This window comes from Pogoniulus pusillus, chromosome 4 (genome assembly GCF_015220805.1).
Source record: "Pogoniulus pusillus isolate bPogPus1 chromosome 4, bPogPus1.pri, whole genome shotgun sequence".
Lineage (NCBI taxonomy): Eukaryota > Metazoa > Chordata > Aves > Piciformes > Lybiidae > Pogoniulus > Pogoniulus pusillus.
This window is the reverse complement of record NC_087267.1, coordinates 40,566,776-40,582,116: the sequence shown is the minus strand read 5'-3', so window position 1 is coordinate 40,582,116 and position 15,341 is coordinate 40,566,776. Positions and strand designations below refer to the sequence as shown.

The window sequence follows — 15,341 nt, the reverse complement described above, 5'->3', positions numbered from 1 at the left end:
CTTAAATGCTTTTGCAAAGGAATTGAAATTAGCAGTCCAAAGAATAGAAAAATTTATTGCTAGTTACTAGGCAAAACTACAAAAAAGAAAACTGCTGCAACCATGAGAGCACAACATATGGGCAAAACTGCTTATTTTCCAGTGGAAGTAGAAATTAATTAACAAAACCACAACTGAGAAAGACATACCTGAAAATCTGCTCCAGTCCTCCCATGGCTGTTAAATACCAACCCAGAAATTGGGTTCTTCAGCTATTGGTCAAAGCTTTTTCCTTTCAGTAGGTCCAAATTAGGGGATTTATATAAATAGAGTTGATTTTGTGTTCAAGCAGCCTCTTTAGAGTTACAAGACTCTAAAGCAACCCTGCCTCACACAATGATCTAGCCAAAACCAAAAGTAAGTTACTTCCTCCTCCTGTTGCCTACTACTAGTGGTGTGCAAATACTGTTAGGATCCTCTATGACAGTGAAACTCACAGGTTATCATCTGGGAGGGAAAGTCTGGCTCTTCTTCTGCTAAGTCTAGTTTAGACAATTTTCATGGAACAAATTCTGAATAAATTACCACTTTGGGCATCAGACTAGCAAAAAAAGACTTGTTGAAATAGCAAATGTGAGGAAAAAATGAACAGTAAAAGCACTGAAGAAACCCTCGTAGCAACTAAAACACAATCTAAAGCAGTATTTCTGATCCCATGCTGCTGCAAAGCAAGACACTGATTTAAGCAAGCAATTCCTGCAAATTGCCATAGATGTTTCATGCTTTTAAAACACAAAGAAAATAATCACAATTCAACCACCACTGTAACTAGAAGAAAATAAATGTTTGGTGTCCACCATGGAAGCAGAGCTGTAAACTACAGCAGTCAGAACGAGCAGCAGGTAAGTAAAATTTACAGCAGGTCCAATGCACTCTTCCACTGTTTAAAGAAAACTGCCTATTAACATTGATCCTTGAAAGGTCTGTCTCTGAAACTTAGCCCTATCACTTTGCAACTGCACAGAAAGCAGAGTACCTATCAGAGTACATATCAGTAATTCCTCAATATGATGATTATCAATGAGTATTTCAGAGCAAAATCAATCCAAGGAAGCGTCTCACATACTAGATGCCAGAATTTACCCAATGATACAAGACTACAGGGGAGATTTCATAGCAAATTTTTCCCATGCCAAAATTCTACACAGACAAATTGAGGCATATTCATATACTCAGTAATAAGGAATTAAGAAACACTAACATCTGAGATCTGTTTTTTTTTTAATAAAGATTTGTCTCTAACATCTGAAGGAGTCTGAACTTAGCACACTCTTTTCCTCAAAGGAGGGAATAGTTAAGTCACTCCTGACAAGTAGGTCTGACCCTGTCTCATGAAACTGAGAAGAGTAGAGGAAAATGACAGCAAGTCTCTACTGAAGGACCTCAACACACAAAATGCAGTGTGATTTACATTTATAATTGAACTGCTAACAATAAGCATTTCATTGTTCCAAGAGCACATCATCGTATCACTTTCTGTGCTTGGCAATACTTACTGTACCTGGAAAATTTAGGCTAATGGCTATATGTCACTATAAACAATAAAACTGCAACTCTCTTAGTGACCTTAGAGCTCTTTCCTTCAGCTTTCATGTGCAGATTTTTCCATTAACATTTTTAAATTATATCAATTTGTTTTTAAATATTACTTTATTACTACATTACTGCCACCACACTTTCTTCTTTCATTTCTGTCACCCAAACCTTTTAGTCTATCAGCGTAACTGCTTTGGCTGCCAAGAACACTCAAGAGACCAGCCCTTATGTATCACCTGGAGAGACTTCACCTGTGTACCCACTCAGATTAGCAAGGCTAGTTGTATAAGAGTTCTTGTTCTTGGACATCTGGTTCAACAGGTGTATTGTAGAAAGTATCATGGAATGCACAAAGAATATCTTAGACACATGGACTATTCTCCAGCAAGACTACATATAAATTACAAAGAAACAGAGAGGGGATAACTAGTTCCTCATCATATTGCTCCCTATCAAAAAGTTAGGGGCAAGATAGAAATACTGAACAAAATTAAAATCAATACCTTCATTTGGAGACACCTAATGGAGTATCTCAAAATTCTGGATTGAACTGTCTCCACTTCGCTCTGCCAGATCATTTTTGCAGCCTACTGCAGGAATGCATTACAGAGCTAAGGAAAACATAACCCACTTCTTTTTAAAGAGACAAGTTTGATGCAGATGAGCCTCTGGCTTTGCAAAAGAAATAATCATCAACTCTGCTATTTGAAAAGTGCCTCTGGCAACACAATACACGCCAGCATTAACAAAGTATCCTAAAAGCATGTTCACTACTTCAACAGACTCATGGGGTAAGTAAGAAAAGCCTGAGTCATATTCTCAGCTGCTGTAAATTGGTGCAATTCCATCAAAATACAGCACTACTTGAAGAATAACACAAAAAAACCCATTTTTTTAAAAAACAGAACTTCATGAAGGGGGAGAAGATGACACACACATCTCACCCCCCACCCTCCCCCAGCTGTATTCTTTACTATCAGTATTTTTATTGCACATTTTTTCTTCACTAAGGATAAAAAAAAAAACAGACCTTCCAGAATAAAACTTCAATCTGCCCAATTTACTAAGCTGATCTCTGGATATTTACCCACAGAAGAGCATCTGCCACACTGCACATACATCCAGTATTCCCATTTTCCTTTTATTGAACAGGTAATAAAAACATGCCTAAGCCAAAAGCTAGACCACAAAATATTGGTTACTGCTCCAAGATAACAATTACTAATACAAGTTGACACAGACCTTGATAATAACAAGACTCATAAAAACTTCAGGTTGTGCAGGTTGGAGAAATAAAAGCCTTTAAAGTAATGGCTGCATGTTTTTAAACAATGTCATGTCAGCTTATGCTTCTTACACCTCATTGTCAGAAGTTAGCAAGACAATTCCCCCCTACAGGCATTCATTGGTGAATGACAGAAAGAAGTTCTTGAGAAGTTGCAGTGAATAAAAAGTGTTTTCTTCTGTTATTTCTACTTTCAATCTATTAAGACACAAACAACTGTAACATATCCCACATTCCCCTATTAGTCAGTACATAACAGTCACAACTGACATTTCCCAATGTAGAATAGTAAAATCTGGCCTTGAGCAGTACCTGCCCCAAATTCCAGAAGGCAATGTTATTCTCCTCTTACTCAGAAACAGAGTCTTAAAAAGTTTTCCAGGGAAAGAAAACTGAACACCTCCCTCACAGCTAAGTGATGTACAGAGACTGATAAAATAATCAAAACAGAATATAGGAACAAGTACAGTAAATAAAAGACCAGATGAGATGAATCCTAAATGGTAGCTGAGAGGGAAAGGTGGGGAGGTTTTAATTGTTGGGATGTGGTTTTGTTAAAAACAACAAAATAAAACCAAACAGCTTCTTTGCTTGGTCACTATCTGACACAAAAACAAAAAATTAAATCATTACTTTTAACAGGTACCAAACAGATTTTCCACCTGATGTCTCATTTTAAAGTCAAAGTATCACTGAATGACAAGAATTGCAGTACAGAGAAGCACATAACCTGGCAGTATATTGAAACAAGCCATACTGACGTGGAGACCTCTGTGAAGGAGGTCTTCTACTTGTTCAGATTTGCTCAATTTTTAGTTTTCTATGCTATTTCAGGAAGACACTGAGGCCATTCTGCTTATCCTGCTCTCTGACTTTTGGCCTGGTGATGAAAGATGCAGAAGAAGACCAGTTCTTCAAACATCAAACTGGTGTTGGCTTTGAGAGTTGCAAAATGCTGTTTTCAGCTTCAACACCATTTTAGGAGCACATACAAAGTTTAGACTGTTTTGCAAACAGCAATCAGCCAATGCTCTGAACATTATACATGGCAGGGAGGAAGGGGAAGAAATTGAGTTATTTTGTATTTATATTTTGTGAACAAAAAAAAAGGACAAGGACACATTCACAAAAATATATCTTTAAATATGTGCTATGTGCTTCAGTGACCTTCAGTGAAAGCTTAAATCCTTACTGACTGTAATTTGGATTTGTTGCTGTAAGACTTTTAATTCATTTTTTTCCTATAAAAATCATTCATATAGTTTCCACTTCTAAACAGACAATTTAATTAAGATAATCAAATTGTTAATTAGAAACAACTGTAGGCTCTTAAAAAAAACCCCACACATAAAATCTCTTCTAAAATGTTTCAAAGAGTAGTAGGGAACTTGCCACCACCCAAGAAATAAAGCATTAATTCTTGGGGCCGTTTTTAAACATCCCAAAAACAGTAAAAAAAAAATCAACTGAAGAATTCAAGGAGGAGAAGGGGGAGGAGGAAAATCCTAGATCCCAAGGCACTACTGGAATGTCTGCTATGAGCTTTGAGACACTCAGGAACTCCTTAGGATTATTTTCCCTGCAGTTATTCCCTTATCATGACCGATGCTAGAAAAACTGCAAATAGAAGCACCTACGAGGCGAAGTTCCTACCTAAGAACAGTCCACAGTAAAAAGATTAAGAGCATTTATTTTGAAATTTAGCCAGGCTCCAAGATAAGACAGAAAGGAACTGTTCATTTTGTAGGGTGCAGGATCTTTGGAGTTTAGTTTTCTGGGGTAGGGGTTTTTACTTTTGGTTTTCTACTTGTTCGTAGCTGTGGGGCTTTTTAATTGCAATATTCTTTTCTCTCCGGGTATTCTGAGAATGGAAGGAAGACTTTAGATTAAATATGGAGGAAAACAACACAAAAAAAACCCCCACTCAATCAACCAAAAGACCCAAAGGAAAAAAACTCCACTTGATATAGCTTGAAACAACGCTGACCAAGACAACAACACAGGATCACAGGACGCTAGGGGTTGGAAGGGACCCAAAGAGATCATCGAGTCCAATCCCCCTGCCAGAGCAGGACAATCCTATCTAACACAGATCACAGAGAAACACATCCAGACAGGCCTTGAAAGTCTCCACAGAAGGAGACTCCACGACCTCCCTGGGGAGCCTGTTCCAGTGCTCTGTGACCCTTACAGTAAAGAAATTTCCCCTTGTGTTGAGGTGGAACCTCTTTTGCTGCAACTTACACCCATTGCTCCTTGTCCTATCACAGGAAGCAAGTGAGCAGAGCCTGTCCCCACCTCTCCTGGCCAGCCCTCAGATACTTATAAACATTTATCAAATCCCCTCTCAGTCTTCTCTTCTCCAGACTAAGCAGCCCCAGGTCCCTCAGCCTCTCCTCATAAGCCATGCCCTCCAGTCCCCTAATCATCCTTGTAGCCCTCTGCTGGACCCTCTCCAGTAGATATCATCAAGAAGAAGGGGGAGAAGTAAAAAGTCCAAACAAAAGCAGTATTTTTTCTCATGATCATTACATACATTTCATCTTTTTTCATTTGCAAAACCAGCTGACACTTTTTGTCATGACTATCCGTGAAGCAATATGAAGCATTTTGCCCATTCCTAAAATACTTGATTGAAAAAGACATATATTATAGACTAAGTCTTATCTCAGCATGATGGTGGTCCTCTCAGATGGTCTGCTGGACTTCAACCAACTACTGATACAGAACAAACTATCCATCAGATACAATTTCAAGTGTGCATTTTCTAGAACAGACTAGTACTACATCTTATCAGAACATTGGCAGACTGGATATACAAACACTGGTGCCAGATTTCCTGGAGGAAAAAAATAATCCTCATAAAAAAATATTTATTTTTCACAACAGTATTGACTGTTCAGCATTTCTGCACTCAAGATTTTTACTGGAAAACAAATTGTATCAAATAAGAGGCATGCCTGAGGTTTTATGGGCAGGCAAGTTGCTGCCTTTTGGATTGTTTTATTTTACATGACTGCAATAACCACAATGCGCTGTGAGAAATATCCTGGTTTGTCCTCTCAAGACTCTTGTGGTCATGACTAAGACGAGCTCCCTGACTTAGGCTTCTCCTAAACAAATATTATCTAAGTGATCAGTAAAGTTTTCATAGGCACTGGAGCACAAATCCTATGAGGAGAGGTTGAGGGAGCTGGGCCTGTTTAGCCTGCAGAAGAGGAGGCTCAGGGGTGATCTTATTACTGTCTACAACTACCTGAAGGGGCATTGTAGCCAGGTGGGGGTTGGCCTCTTCTCCCAGGCAACCAGTAATAGAACAAGGGGACACAGTCTCAAGTTGTGCCAGGGTAGGTATAGGCTGGATATTAGGAAGAAGTTCTTCACAGAGAGAGTGATTGGCATTGGAATGGGCTGCCCAGGGAGGTGGTGGAGTCACCGTCCCTGGGGGTCTTCAAGAAAAGCCTGGATGAGGCACTTAGTGCCATGGTCTAGTTGATTGGATAGGGCTGGGGGACAGGTTGGACTGGATGATCTCGGAGGTCTCTTCCAACCTGGTTGATTCTATGATTCTATGTGTACCAGGTGACACTGATAATGACCAATAGTACTTGATAAAAACAAGCCTGCATTAAGATGAACAATGTTAATGGAATTAATACTGTATAATAAGTATCAAGATGAACCAATGCTAATTAACCTTTCTTATACTGCTTTGCAAATTGACATTAACCTAATGAGGCTGGAAATACTGCACTGGCAAGCATGAGCAACTATCAGCTGGGCCCAGGTGGCACATATGCAGCATAATTTCAGCTGTGAGAAGGCACTTCAGCATTCAAAGAGTAGCTCTCAGAATTGATCTGCATCCACAGAGTCATTTGACACCTCTGGACTCTGAAATGACCCTTTTTTTTCCCCCTTGGAAAACAGCACCCTGAAAGCATTTCTCTTCAAATACATCCTCAGCTTTGGAGAAGGAAGCAAACACACAGCCAGATCACATGAGAAACAATCTAGTAACTGTGATCATGTTTACAATGTTCTGGTACTAACACATCCAGAAAGCATTGTCTCCCCCCACCAACATCTCAGTTACCAGTGTGCCAGTAAGTTTACAGTGCTTGACTCCATACCCAGAGGGCAGTTCTCATCACTACATGTACCAGGAAGAACTGGCAGGGGTTCAGCAGCTGAGGACTTCAGGGGTGACCTGTGTGGGAGGGGGTCTAGCAACTCAGCCTGTGCCAGCTCAGCAACCACTACAACCAAGCCATCGTGTGACAGAATTTCAGATAGCTGGAGGAACCCTGGATGTCTCTACTTAAAACATTTTCTTAAAGCATGGCAGCTGTTAGAAGCAAGAAAAAACATGTGGGAGATGTGGAGAAAAGCAGAAGAGACACATGGAAGCTGCTGGAGATTCAGCTGGAAATGTAGTCTCAGAAAGAGGCACACTATGCAGAAGACAGCCAGAGATATGAGAAACATCTCTAAGGGGACTGCAGCTCACAGGAGACCCATGCTGGGGCAACAGAAAATGAGAAAGACACAAGGAGTAGTAGAAAAGAAACAAGCAAGAAACCAGAAGCAGAAGAAAGAAGCCATTACAGGACCTGAACCTCCTGCACCGCCTGTTGGCTCTCAAAAGAAATTCAGGCTGAATCAAGGATAACTCGCAGCAAAAACCAAGGGAAGTTTGTCCTGGAGTCAGAGAAGAGAGAAGCATTTCTCCTAGGCATCCATTACAGTTTTATGTTTTGCAGAGACAAACACATACATATAAATACAGAGCATCCAAATCAGCAATCAGAATGTTGTGTTATTTGGTGATAAGTCATGTACAAAATTCCCCAAATTGAAAATGGTTTACCTGCAACACATGGCTTAAACAACCACAATGACCACCACTTCCTTAAACCCTTGCAATGCTCATCAGTAAGGCCAAGTTTCTCCATTTTAGTCAATAATGGTATTTTAATTCTTTCTGGTTTCTGCATGCCTCTCACATACAATTTATGAGCTACTCTACTGACAACACACCTGTTGCAAGACAAAACTTCTTATAGATACATCTTTGTTTGTACAATCTAGTCTTAATATAACAGCCAGAGTCCTCCACCTCTCTACAGAGTTATTTCAGTGTTGCAACTTTGCTGGACACTTCCTTTTTATGTCCAATTTTCCTTTAAAACATTCTTTTATTAACTTCAAACAAGTCTCATTATTACAATGCTTTGGTACTTTTCACTGAATTTACTTTCTTGTTCCCTAAATTCGTTAACTCAGCCTTTTTGGTTTGGTTTCTTTGTTTGTTTGCTTGTTTTGGTTTGTTGTTCTGTTTGTTTCAAAGAGCTATTTTAATAACTTGTCCACATCAATTTCCTTTTAATATCCAAAGTAAACTAGAATATCCATATTCAGCTGCAGAATTGTAAAATAAAGAATTGCTACAGTGAACAAATTAAATTGTGTCCTCAAGGCAGCAGCTATTAAAAATTTAAGTCAGTGCTAGGTAAAAATGGTCCTAACTATTGTAAGTAATCCTACAACTAGAAGCTATTGAAGCTTCCAGAATATTAAACAAAGGTTAGCCTTAAGTTGAGATGTGTCATCTCAGGGGAACATCATTTCAGCTTCCAATCACTAGCAGCTTTTGTAGTACTCAAAAACATGGCAGCTTCCTTCTGCTGTTCAGTTATGTTCTTAGAAAATCTAAGCAATTTTACCCATTCCTACAGGTATGGCAGGAAGACAATACAAATGTGTCTTTATGCTCCCCAAGTTTAAAAATTCCCAGCCTGGCACACAAATAAGGGCTCCTTAGACATGAGAAGAATCTAGGTGAAAAAACTACACCCCCAAAGCCTCTGGTCTTTATTTTCTCCCATCATCTTCCCAGCAGCAAGCTACACAGGCAGCCTGAGTACTATATCCCATCAAACTTCACTTCTCTACCCTATCAGCGTTCGGCTGAACCTTGAATGCACCTTTGCAAAGCCAAGAGAAGCTGAAGACAGGAGAGAACCAATGAGAAAGAGAAGTTTATAAACTACTGATAATAATCAAGACCTATTGTACTTGAGAAAACAAGCCCTAATTTTCTGTTAGGTTCTCCACATCCAAAAGACATTTCTCAGTTACTTTAGTATTTCAGGATGTCAGCGTGAACAAGATTACAAACCATTGGATGTCTCCAGTTAACCAGAGCTTACAAAGTTTGATACTGTCCTCAGACTTTCAGTTTTCAATGTGCATCAGCCTGGCTCTTAATTTACACTGTAAACATCTGATAGGTCATAGGAAATTATGCTTCTCAAGAATGAGAACCATTTAAGGCTTTTGGCTAATTTGAAGTTCGTGTAAGAATAAACTGCACAAGCTCAGTGCCACAGTATACACAAACTCAGACCATAGTTGAAATCTATAGTGCAATATAAACTGGATTGTTTTCAGGGTATGACAGTCAATGTACTTATCTCAATTATATTTTATTCCTGTTAGGAAAGATTTCCTATTTACAACTACCTGAGGGGTGGTTGTGGCAAGGACAAGGTTGCTCTCTTCTCTGAGGTGGCCAGCACCAGAACAAGAGGACACAGCCTCAGGCTGCGCCAGGGGAGATTTAGGCTCGAGGTGAGGAGAAAGTTCTTCCCTGAGAGAGTCATTGGACACTGGAATGGGCTACCCAGGGAGGTGGTGGAGTCGCCGTCCCTGGGGCACTTCAAGGCAAGGTTGGACGAGGCACTTGGTGCCATGGTCTAGCCTTGAGCTCTGTGGTAAAGGGTTGGACTTGATGATCTGTGAGGTTTCTTCCAACCCTGATGATACTGTGATACTATTACATAAGATTTTATTTCTTGGGGAAATAAAAACATCATTTCCACTAAGCTAGTTTTAAAGGAATCACACAGCGACCTTGATGGCACTCTCAGGTGAGATCTGCCTTGTAACAAGATATAGCATATAAGCAACAAATATTGCACAAGTAGGGAAGAGACAGAGTATTTACATACACTGTTAATTTGGGCAATCCTCATACATAATAAATCTTTCAGGTTTCATCCCTTGAAGCTGAGTGCCTACAGAATGAATTCTGTGTTAGTGACTAAAGATATTACTAGGGAGCTGGTATGATCTAATGACAAAGGTCCATCTACAATGTCACATCACAGGAATGACTGCAGTGCAATATAAGGGTGTCCATGAGAACTTTAAGTTATACCTACAGCAGTATGGAAGCTGGCATATGTTGATTTGCTAAGCAGCAGTCCTGCAAGTGTATTTTAAATACCAAGGCCATTGGAGTCATGAAATACACCACTCTTGAAAGCTGACTGCAGTAGCAACAACAGCAAGACATAAGTAACATTCTTTCATGTCTGACATAAAAAAGCCAAGTATCACAAGAGCAGTAACAGGAAAAGTTGCAGCGTTCATAAGGATACCAAAATCAAGAATCCAAATTTGAATGTGCAGGCTCAACCTCTGTTGAAGTCAGGTGGTGAACTCAGCAGTGGCTTCATTTACTTTATACAAGAAATATTTCTGACATCCCTTCTCTGGTAAAGGCCTGTGACTGCAGTTACAACACCAGGCACGTGGTGTTGCAGCTGTAGTTCACCAGCACAAAGACCTCTGTGTGCACAGTGGAGCTGTTTGGAGGTCGTACAGCAACTAAACTCACCCTGTTGAAGCAAAAGGAGTCTACAAGTGAAGCTGACCATTTTAACTGACAGTTTATACAATGACATGGCAAGATCAAGAGAGTGGGAAATCCCCCCCAAGACAAAACACACACTTATCCTTTATCCCCCCCCATGCTATAGAAGTATATGATTATTACTATGTTTTCCATTCATCATTGATTTTTCTGGATGTTAATGGCACTCCATGTATTCAACCATAACCACCAAACATCAAGATTATGAAATCATAGGACTGTTTTGGCTGGAAAAGACTAGAGGTCTTTTAAAGTACTTTCTTCCTTTGTAAAAAGGCAGTATAACATACTGACAAGTGTAATTAACAATTTCTGTGATGCTAACTGATAACTGCATTCACTACTCCCTACTGTACAGCAGACAAACAGGTTAAGAGTCTGTTCCCAAATGCCTTTGTTCTATGGGTGAGTTACAAGGAGAACACAGAAATGGAAAAGAGAATTCAGGGCTACAAATTTCTCTGGAGGAGCCTGAGCAAGACATAGAAAGTTTTGAACCAGAGCCCGTTCTTGGCCAAACAGCACACAAAGTGAAACACTCAATACGAGAAGCTAAAGTTTTAAGATCACTCAGTTCAACCCTTAAGCAAACAACACCATGCCCACTAAACCATGTCTTGAAGTGCCATGTACACATATTTTTTTAACACCTCCAGGGATGGTGACACCACCACCTCCCTGAGCAGCCTGCTCCAGTGCCTGACCACTCTTTCAGTAAAGAAATCTTTCCTACTATGCAATCTAAACGTTCCCTGGGACAATTTCAGCCTGTTTACTTTCATTCAATCACTCCAGATTACTTGTTACACAGGAGGTATCTATAGGATAACTGAATCTAGATTCTAACATTACTAACTTGACTTTAAGATGCAACTTTAGGTTCCAAATCAGCAGAAACTTCAGTAAGGTTACAGAAGTCATAAAGTTAATATTTAGACTGGGTGTATGGGGATACAGTTGTACAACCATTAAGTAGCCTTAAAAGGGACTTTAAAAAGAATATCTCCATTATAACAATATTTTTTTTTAATCCTTCCAAGAACCTCAACTTTGTTCATATATAAATCAGTTCTTTAAACCCAACATTTATGTGCAATTGAATTCATCTTGATGAGACTATCAATTTCCAGTTCCAAATAAAATCTTCAGACGTATTTCCCTATCTAAGCAGGATCAAGTTACAGAATTAGAAACCTAACCAAAACTTACACAGCAAACACTTTTCGGAAGCAATAACATTTTCATCAGATAGGCAATGCAATAAAATGCAGAAATAGTAATAGTAGCAAATGTGTAATCTTATTTTCTTTACAAGCTTGCTACTTACTGTAGAAACCCAAATCTATCAGTGACTTTATAGAGACGATAGTCGGCGTCTTCCCACGGCTCAATCTGTGCACCCTCCCGGCCCTAAAGGGAAGGGAGAAAGACACAAATGAAGTTTTGTGATGCATTAAGCAGAGACGTAAAAGACAGGATTTTAGCACTCAAAGCATAATCTTTGGGACACACTTGTAGTAAGGTAGAGGACAGAGAAAAGAGCACTAGTCCTAAACTGCCAAGAAAATGGAGATTAGAGCACACCTCTCCAAGACTACAAAAGTAATTTCACAAGAAGACATCTCTTTGGTCACTATCATGCACAGAACAAATTTTAAGCACTGATTTCAACTAGAGACTTGTTATAGACTTACACCTGTTGCTAGCCTCCATAATAGTCCATCAAGGACTTCACAGACCTTCACAGAGTGCCTCCTACTTGCTTTATTTCCATAGTCCATCTTTCCTGAACCATCATTTGAAAACACCATATACTATAGACAGCCTTCAGCTAACATCCACGATGAACGGGAGGCAGCAGTGTGCCCAGGTGGCCAAGAGCATCCTGGCCTGTATCGGGAATGGTGTAGCCAGCAGGACCAGGGAGGTCATCCTGCCCCTGTATTGCTAAGGCCACAACTTGAATACTGTGTCCAGTTCAGGGCCCCTCAATTTAAGGAAGATGTTGAGGTGCTTGAACATGTCCAGAGAAGGGCAACAAGGCTTGTGAGAGTGCTGAAGCACAAGCCCTATGAGGAGCAGCTGAGGGAGCTGTGTGCAGCCTGGAGAAGAGGAGGCTCACAGGAGACCTAATTGCTCTCTACAGCTACCTGAAAGGAGGTTGTAGCCAGGTGGGTGTTGGTCTCTTCTCCCAGGCAATCAGTGACAGAACAAGAGAACACGGCCTCAAGCTGCACCAGGGCAGGTTCAGGCCAGACACTAGGAACAAATTCTTCATGGAAAGAGTGAGTGGACATTGGAACAGGCTGCCCAGGAAGGTGGTGGAGTCACCATCCCTGGAGATGTTCAAATGGAGACTGGCAGGCATTTAGTGCTATGGTTTAATTAATTAGAAGGGTTAGATGATAGGTTGGACTCAATGATCCTAGAGGTCTTTTCCAACCTGGTTAATTCCATGATTTTGTGAGTTCCAGCACCTATCAAACAGAATTCTGCATTGAGTTATTCCTCAGTGCACTTCTTCATGTTCCTCTCTTCCATTCCAATTGGCAATTTTTGTAAGACTTTCAGAAATTTAAGTGTATTTCAGCTAAATATGCTAACACTACAGTCTATGCACAGGTTACTGGGCATAAAGAAGGGCCACCACTCAGAATATATTGATTTCACAACACAAAGTTTTAGTAGCAGTGGGACTATGATTGCAGTCTCTTTGAGAAGCTGCTAGAAGCTTCTCCTTATGTCTGACACTCAGTGACATGCAGCTTCAACACAGACCTGCCACTGGCCAAGGCTGGAACAGTGACGGTGGCAGCACCTCTGTGATAGTGTATTTATCAAAGAGAAAAAAGACAACTCTCTGTGCAACAGCAGGCAGAAGACAGAAATCTGACAGGAGAGAGACAGAAACAACTCTGCAGATACCAACATCAGTGAAGAAAGAAGGGAGTGAAGTGCCTCAGACGCCAGAGGTGAGATACCCCTCAATCTGGGGTGAAGACCATGATGAGGAAGGCAGCCCAAGAAGGTTAATAGCAAAGCAAGTATATTTGCCTTAGCCCCTGCAGGACCCCATGTTGGAGCAGGTGGATGCCCAAAGGAGGCTGTAGAAGCCCATACTGGAGCAGGCTCCTGGCAGGACCTGTGGACCCACAAACAGAAGAGCCTAGGCTGGAGCAAGTTTGCTGGCAGAGCTTGTGACCCTGCAGGGAACCCACACTGTAGAAGTCTGTTTCTAAAGGACTACACCCTGTGGAAGGGACTCATGCTGGAGCAGTTTGTGAAGAAGGGCAGTCTGTGGGAAGGACTCACGTTGGAGAGGTTCACTGAGAACTGTCTCCTGTGAAAGGGATCCCACACTGGAGTAGGAGAAGAGTGCAAGGAGTCCTCCCCCTGAGTAGGAAAGAGCAGCTGAGACAGTGTGTGATGAACCGATCAAAATCTCCTTTCTTTGCTGCAGCAGAGGAGATAGAAAATCAGGAGTGAAGTTGAGCCCAGAAAGAAAGGTTGGGGAGACATTTTTAGTTTTTTTTTCTCTCATTATCTTACTCCAAGTTGATTTGTAATAATTTGAACTGAATTCTTCAAGTCTGGTTTGCCAGTGACAGTAATTTGCGAGTGACAGAATCACAGAATAGCAGTAAATGTAAGGGACCTCTGGAGAGATCATCTAGCTCAACCCCCTGCAAAAATCCCTGGTTTTGAAAGCCTCCAGGGAAGGAGACAGCCTGTTCCGGCACTCCAGCAACCTCAAAGTAAAATTGTTTCTCTTTAAGCTTAAGTGAAACCTATGTTCTAGTTTGCACCCATTACCCCTTGTCCCATCATTGGCCACTATGAAGAACCCAGCCCCATCTTCATAACCTCCATCCTTTAGATACTTACATGCATTTATAATATTCCCCTCTCAGACTTCTCTTTTCCCAGATAGACATCCCTAGGTCTCTCAGTTTTATGTCCTAAGAGAGATGCTCCAGTCCCCTAATCACTGCACCCTCTTCCTGTCCTTATTGCAGCCCATAAGCCTTTCAATATATTCTCTCTGCCCTGTCCAACTGAGGAAGGGACCAATAGATCAGCTTTGGTGGGCATATGGCATCCAGAGAGGGTCAATCCAGCACACACATGCATGGTTTTTTCCTTATTAAAAATCCACAGCCATGCAGTGAAGTGCTCACCATGCAAGCCACCACTAAATCTAGCACATAAATCATTTCATGGACTCTATAAACACTTCTGCTGCTCAGTACTCCAGTGACTCTTAAGAAGTTCCTAAGTGTTACAAGGAGCTGGGGTTGTTTAGCCTGCAGAAGAGGAGACTCAGGGGGGAATTCATTACTGTCCGCAACTACCTGAAGGGAGGCTGTAGCCAGGTGGGGGTGGCCTCTTCTCCCAGGCAACCAGCAATAGAACAAGGGGACACAGCCTCAAGTTGTGCCGGAGGAAGTATAGGCTGGATGTTCGGGGGAAGTTCTTCCCAGAGAGAGTGATTGGCATTGGCATGGGCTGCCCGGGAAGGTGGTGGAGTCACTGTCCCTGGAGGTGTTCAAGAAAAGCCTGGATGAGGCACTTAGTGCCATGGTCTAGATGAGTGGATAGGGCTGGGTGATAGGTTGGACTGGATGATCTCTTCCAACCTGGTTGATTCTATGATACGTGAACACGATGTTGGCATTCTACACATACTGTGTCAGGCTTTTACTTGACAAGTAGTTCAAGAAAAAAATGATATGACATCTTCAGTTCCTCATAGCAACAGAG

The 15,341-nt window shown here is 41.0% G+C and overlaps 1 protein-coding gene across 10 annotated transcripts in view; it reads right to left on the bottom strand.

Annotated features, from left to right (window-relative positions):
- USP6NL (USP6 N-terminal like) overlaps positions 1-15,341 on the bottom strand; it is a 155,793-nt gene that overhangs the window by 75,747 nt on the left and 64,705 nt on the right. For all 10 annotated transcript variants that reach the window (XM_064142662.1, XM_064142666.1, XM_064142663.1 and 7 more), the window contains one exon: positions 11,908-11,990. In XM_064142662.1, the coding sequence (XP_063998732.1) occupies positions 11,908-11,990 (83 nt within the window). The remainder of the gene's footprint in view (positions 1-11,907; positions 11,991-15,341) is intronic.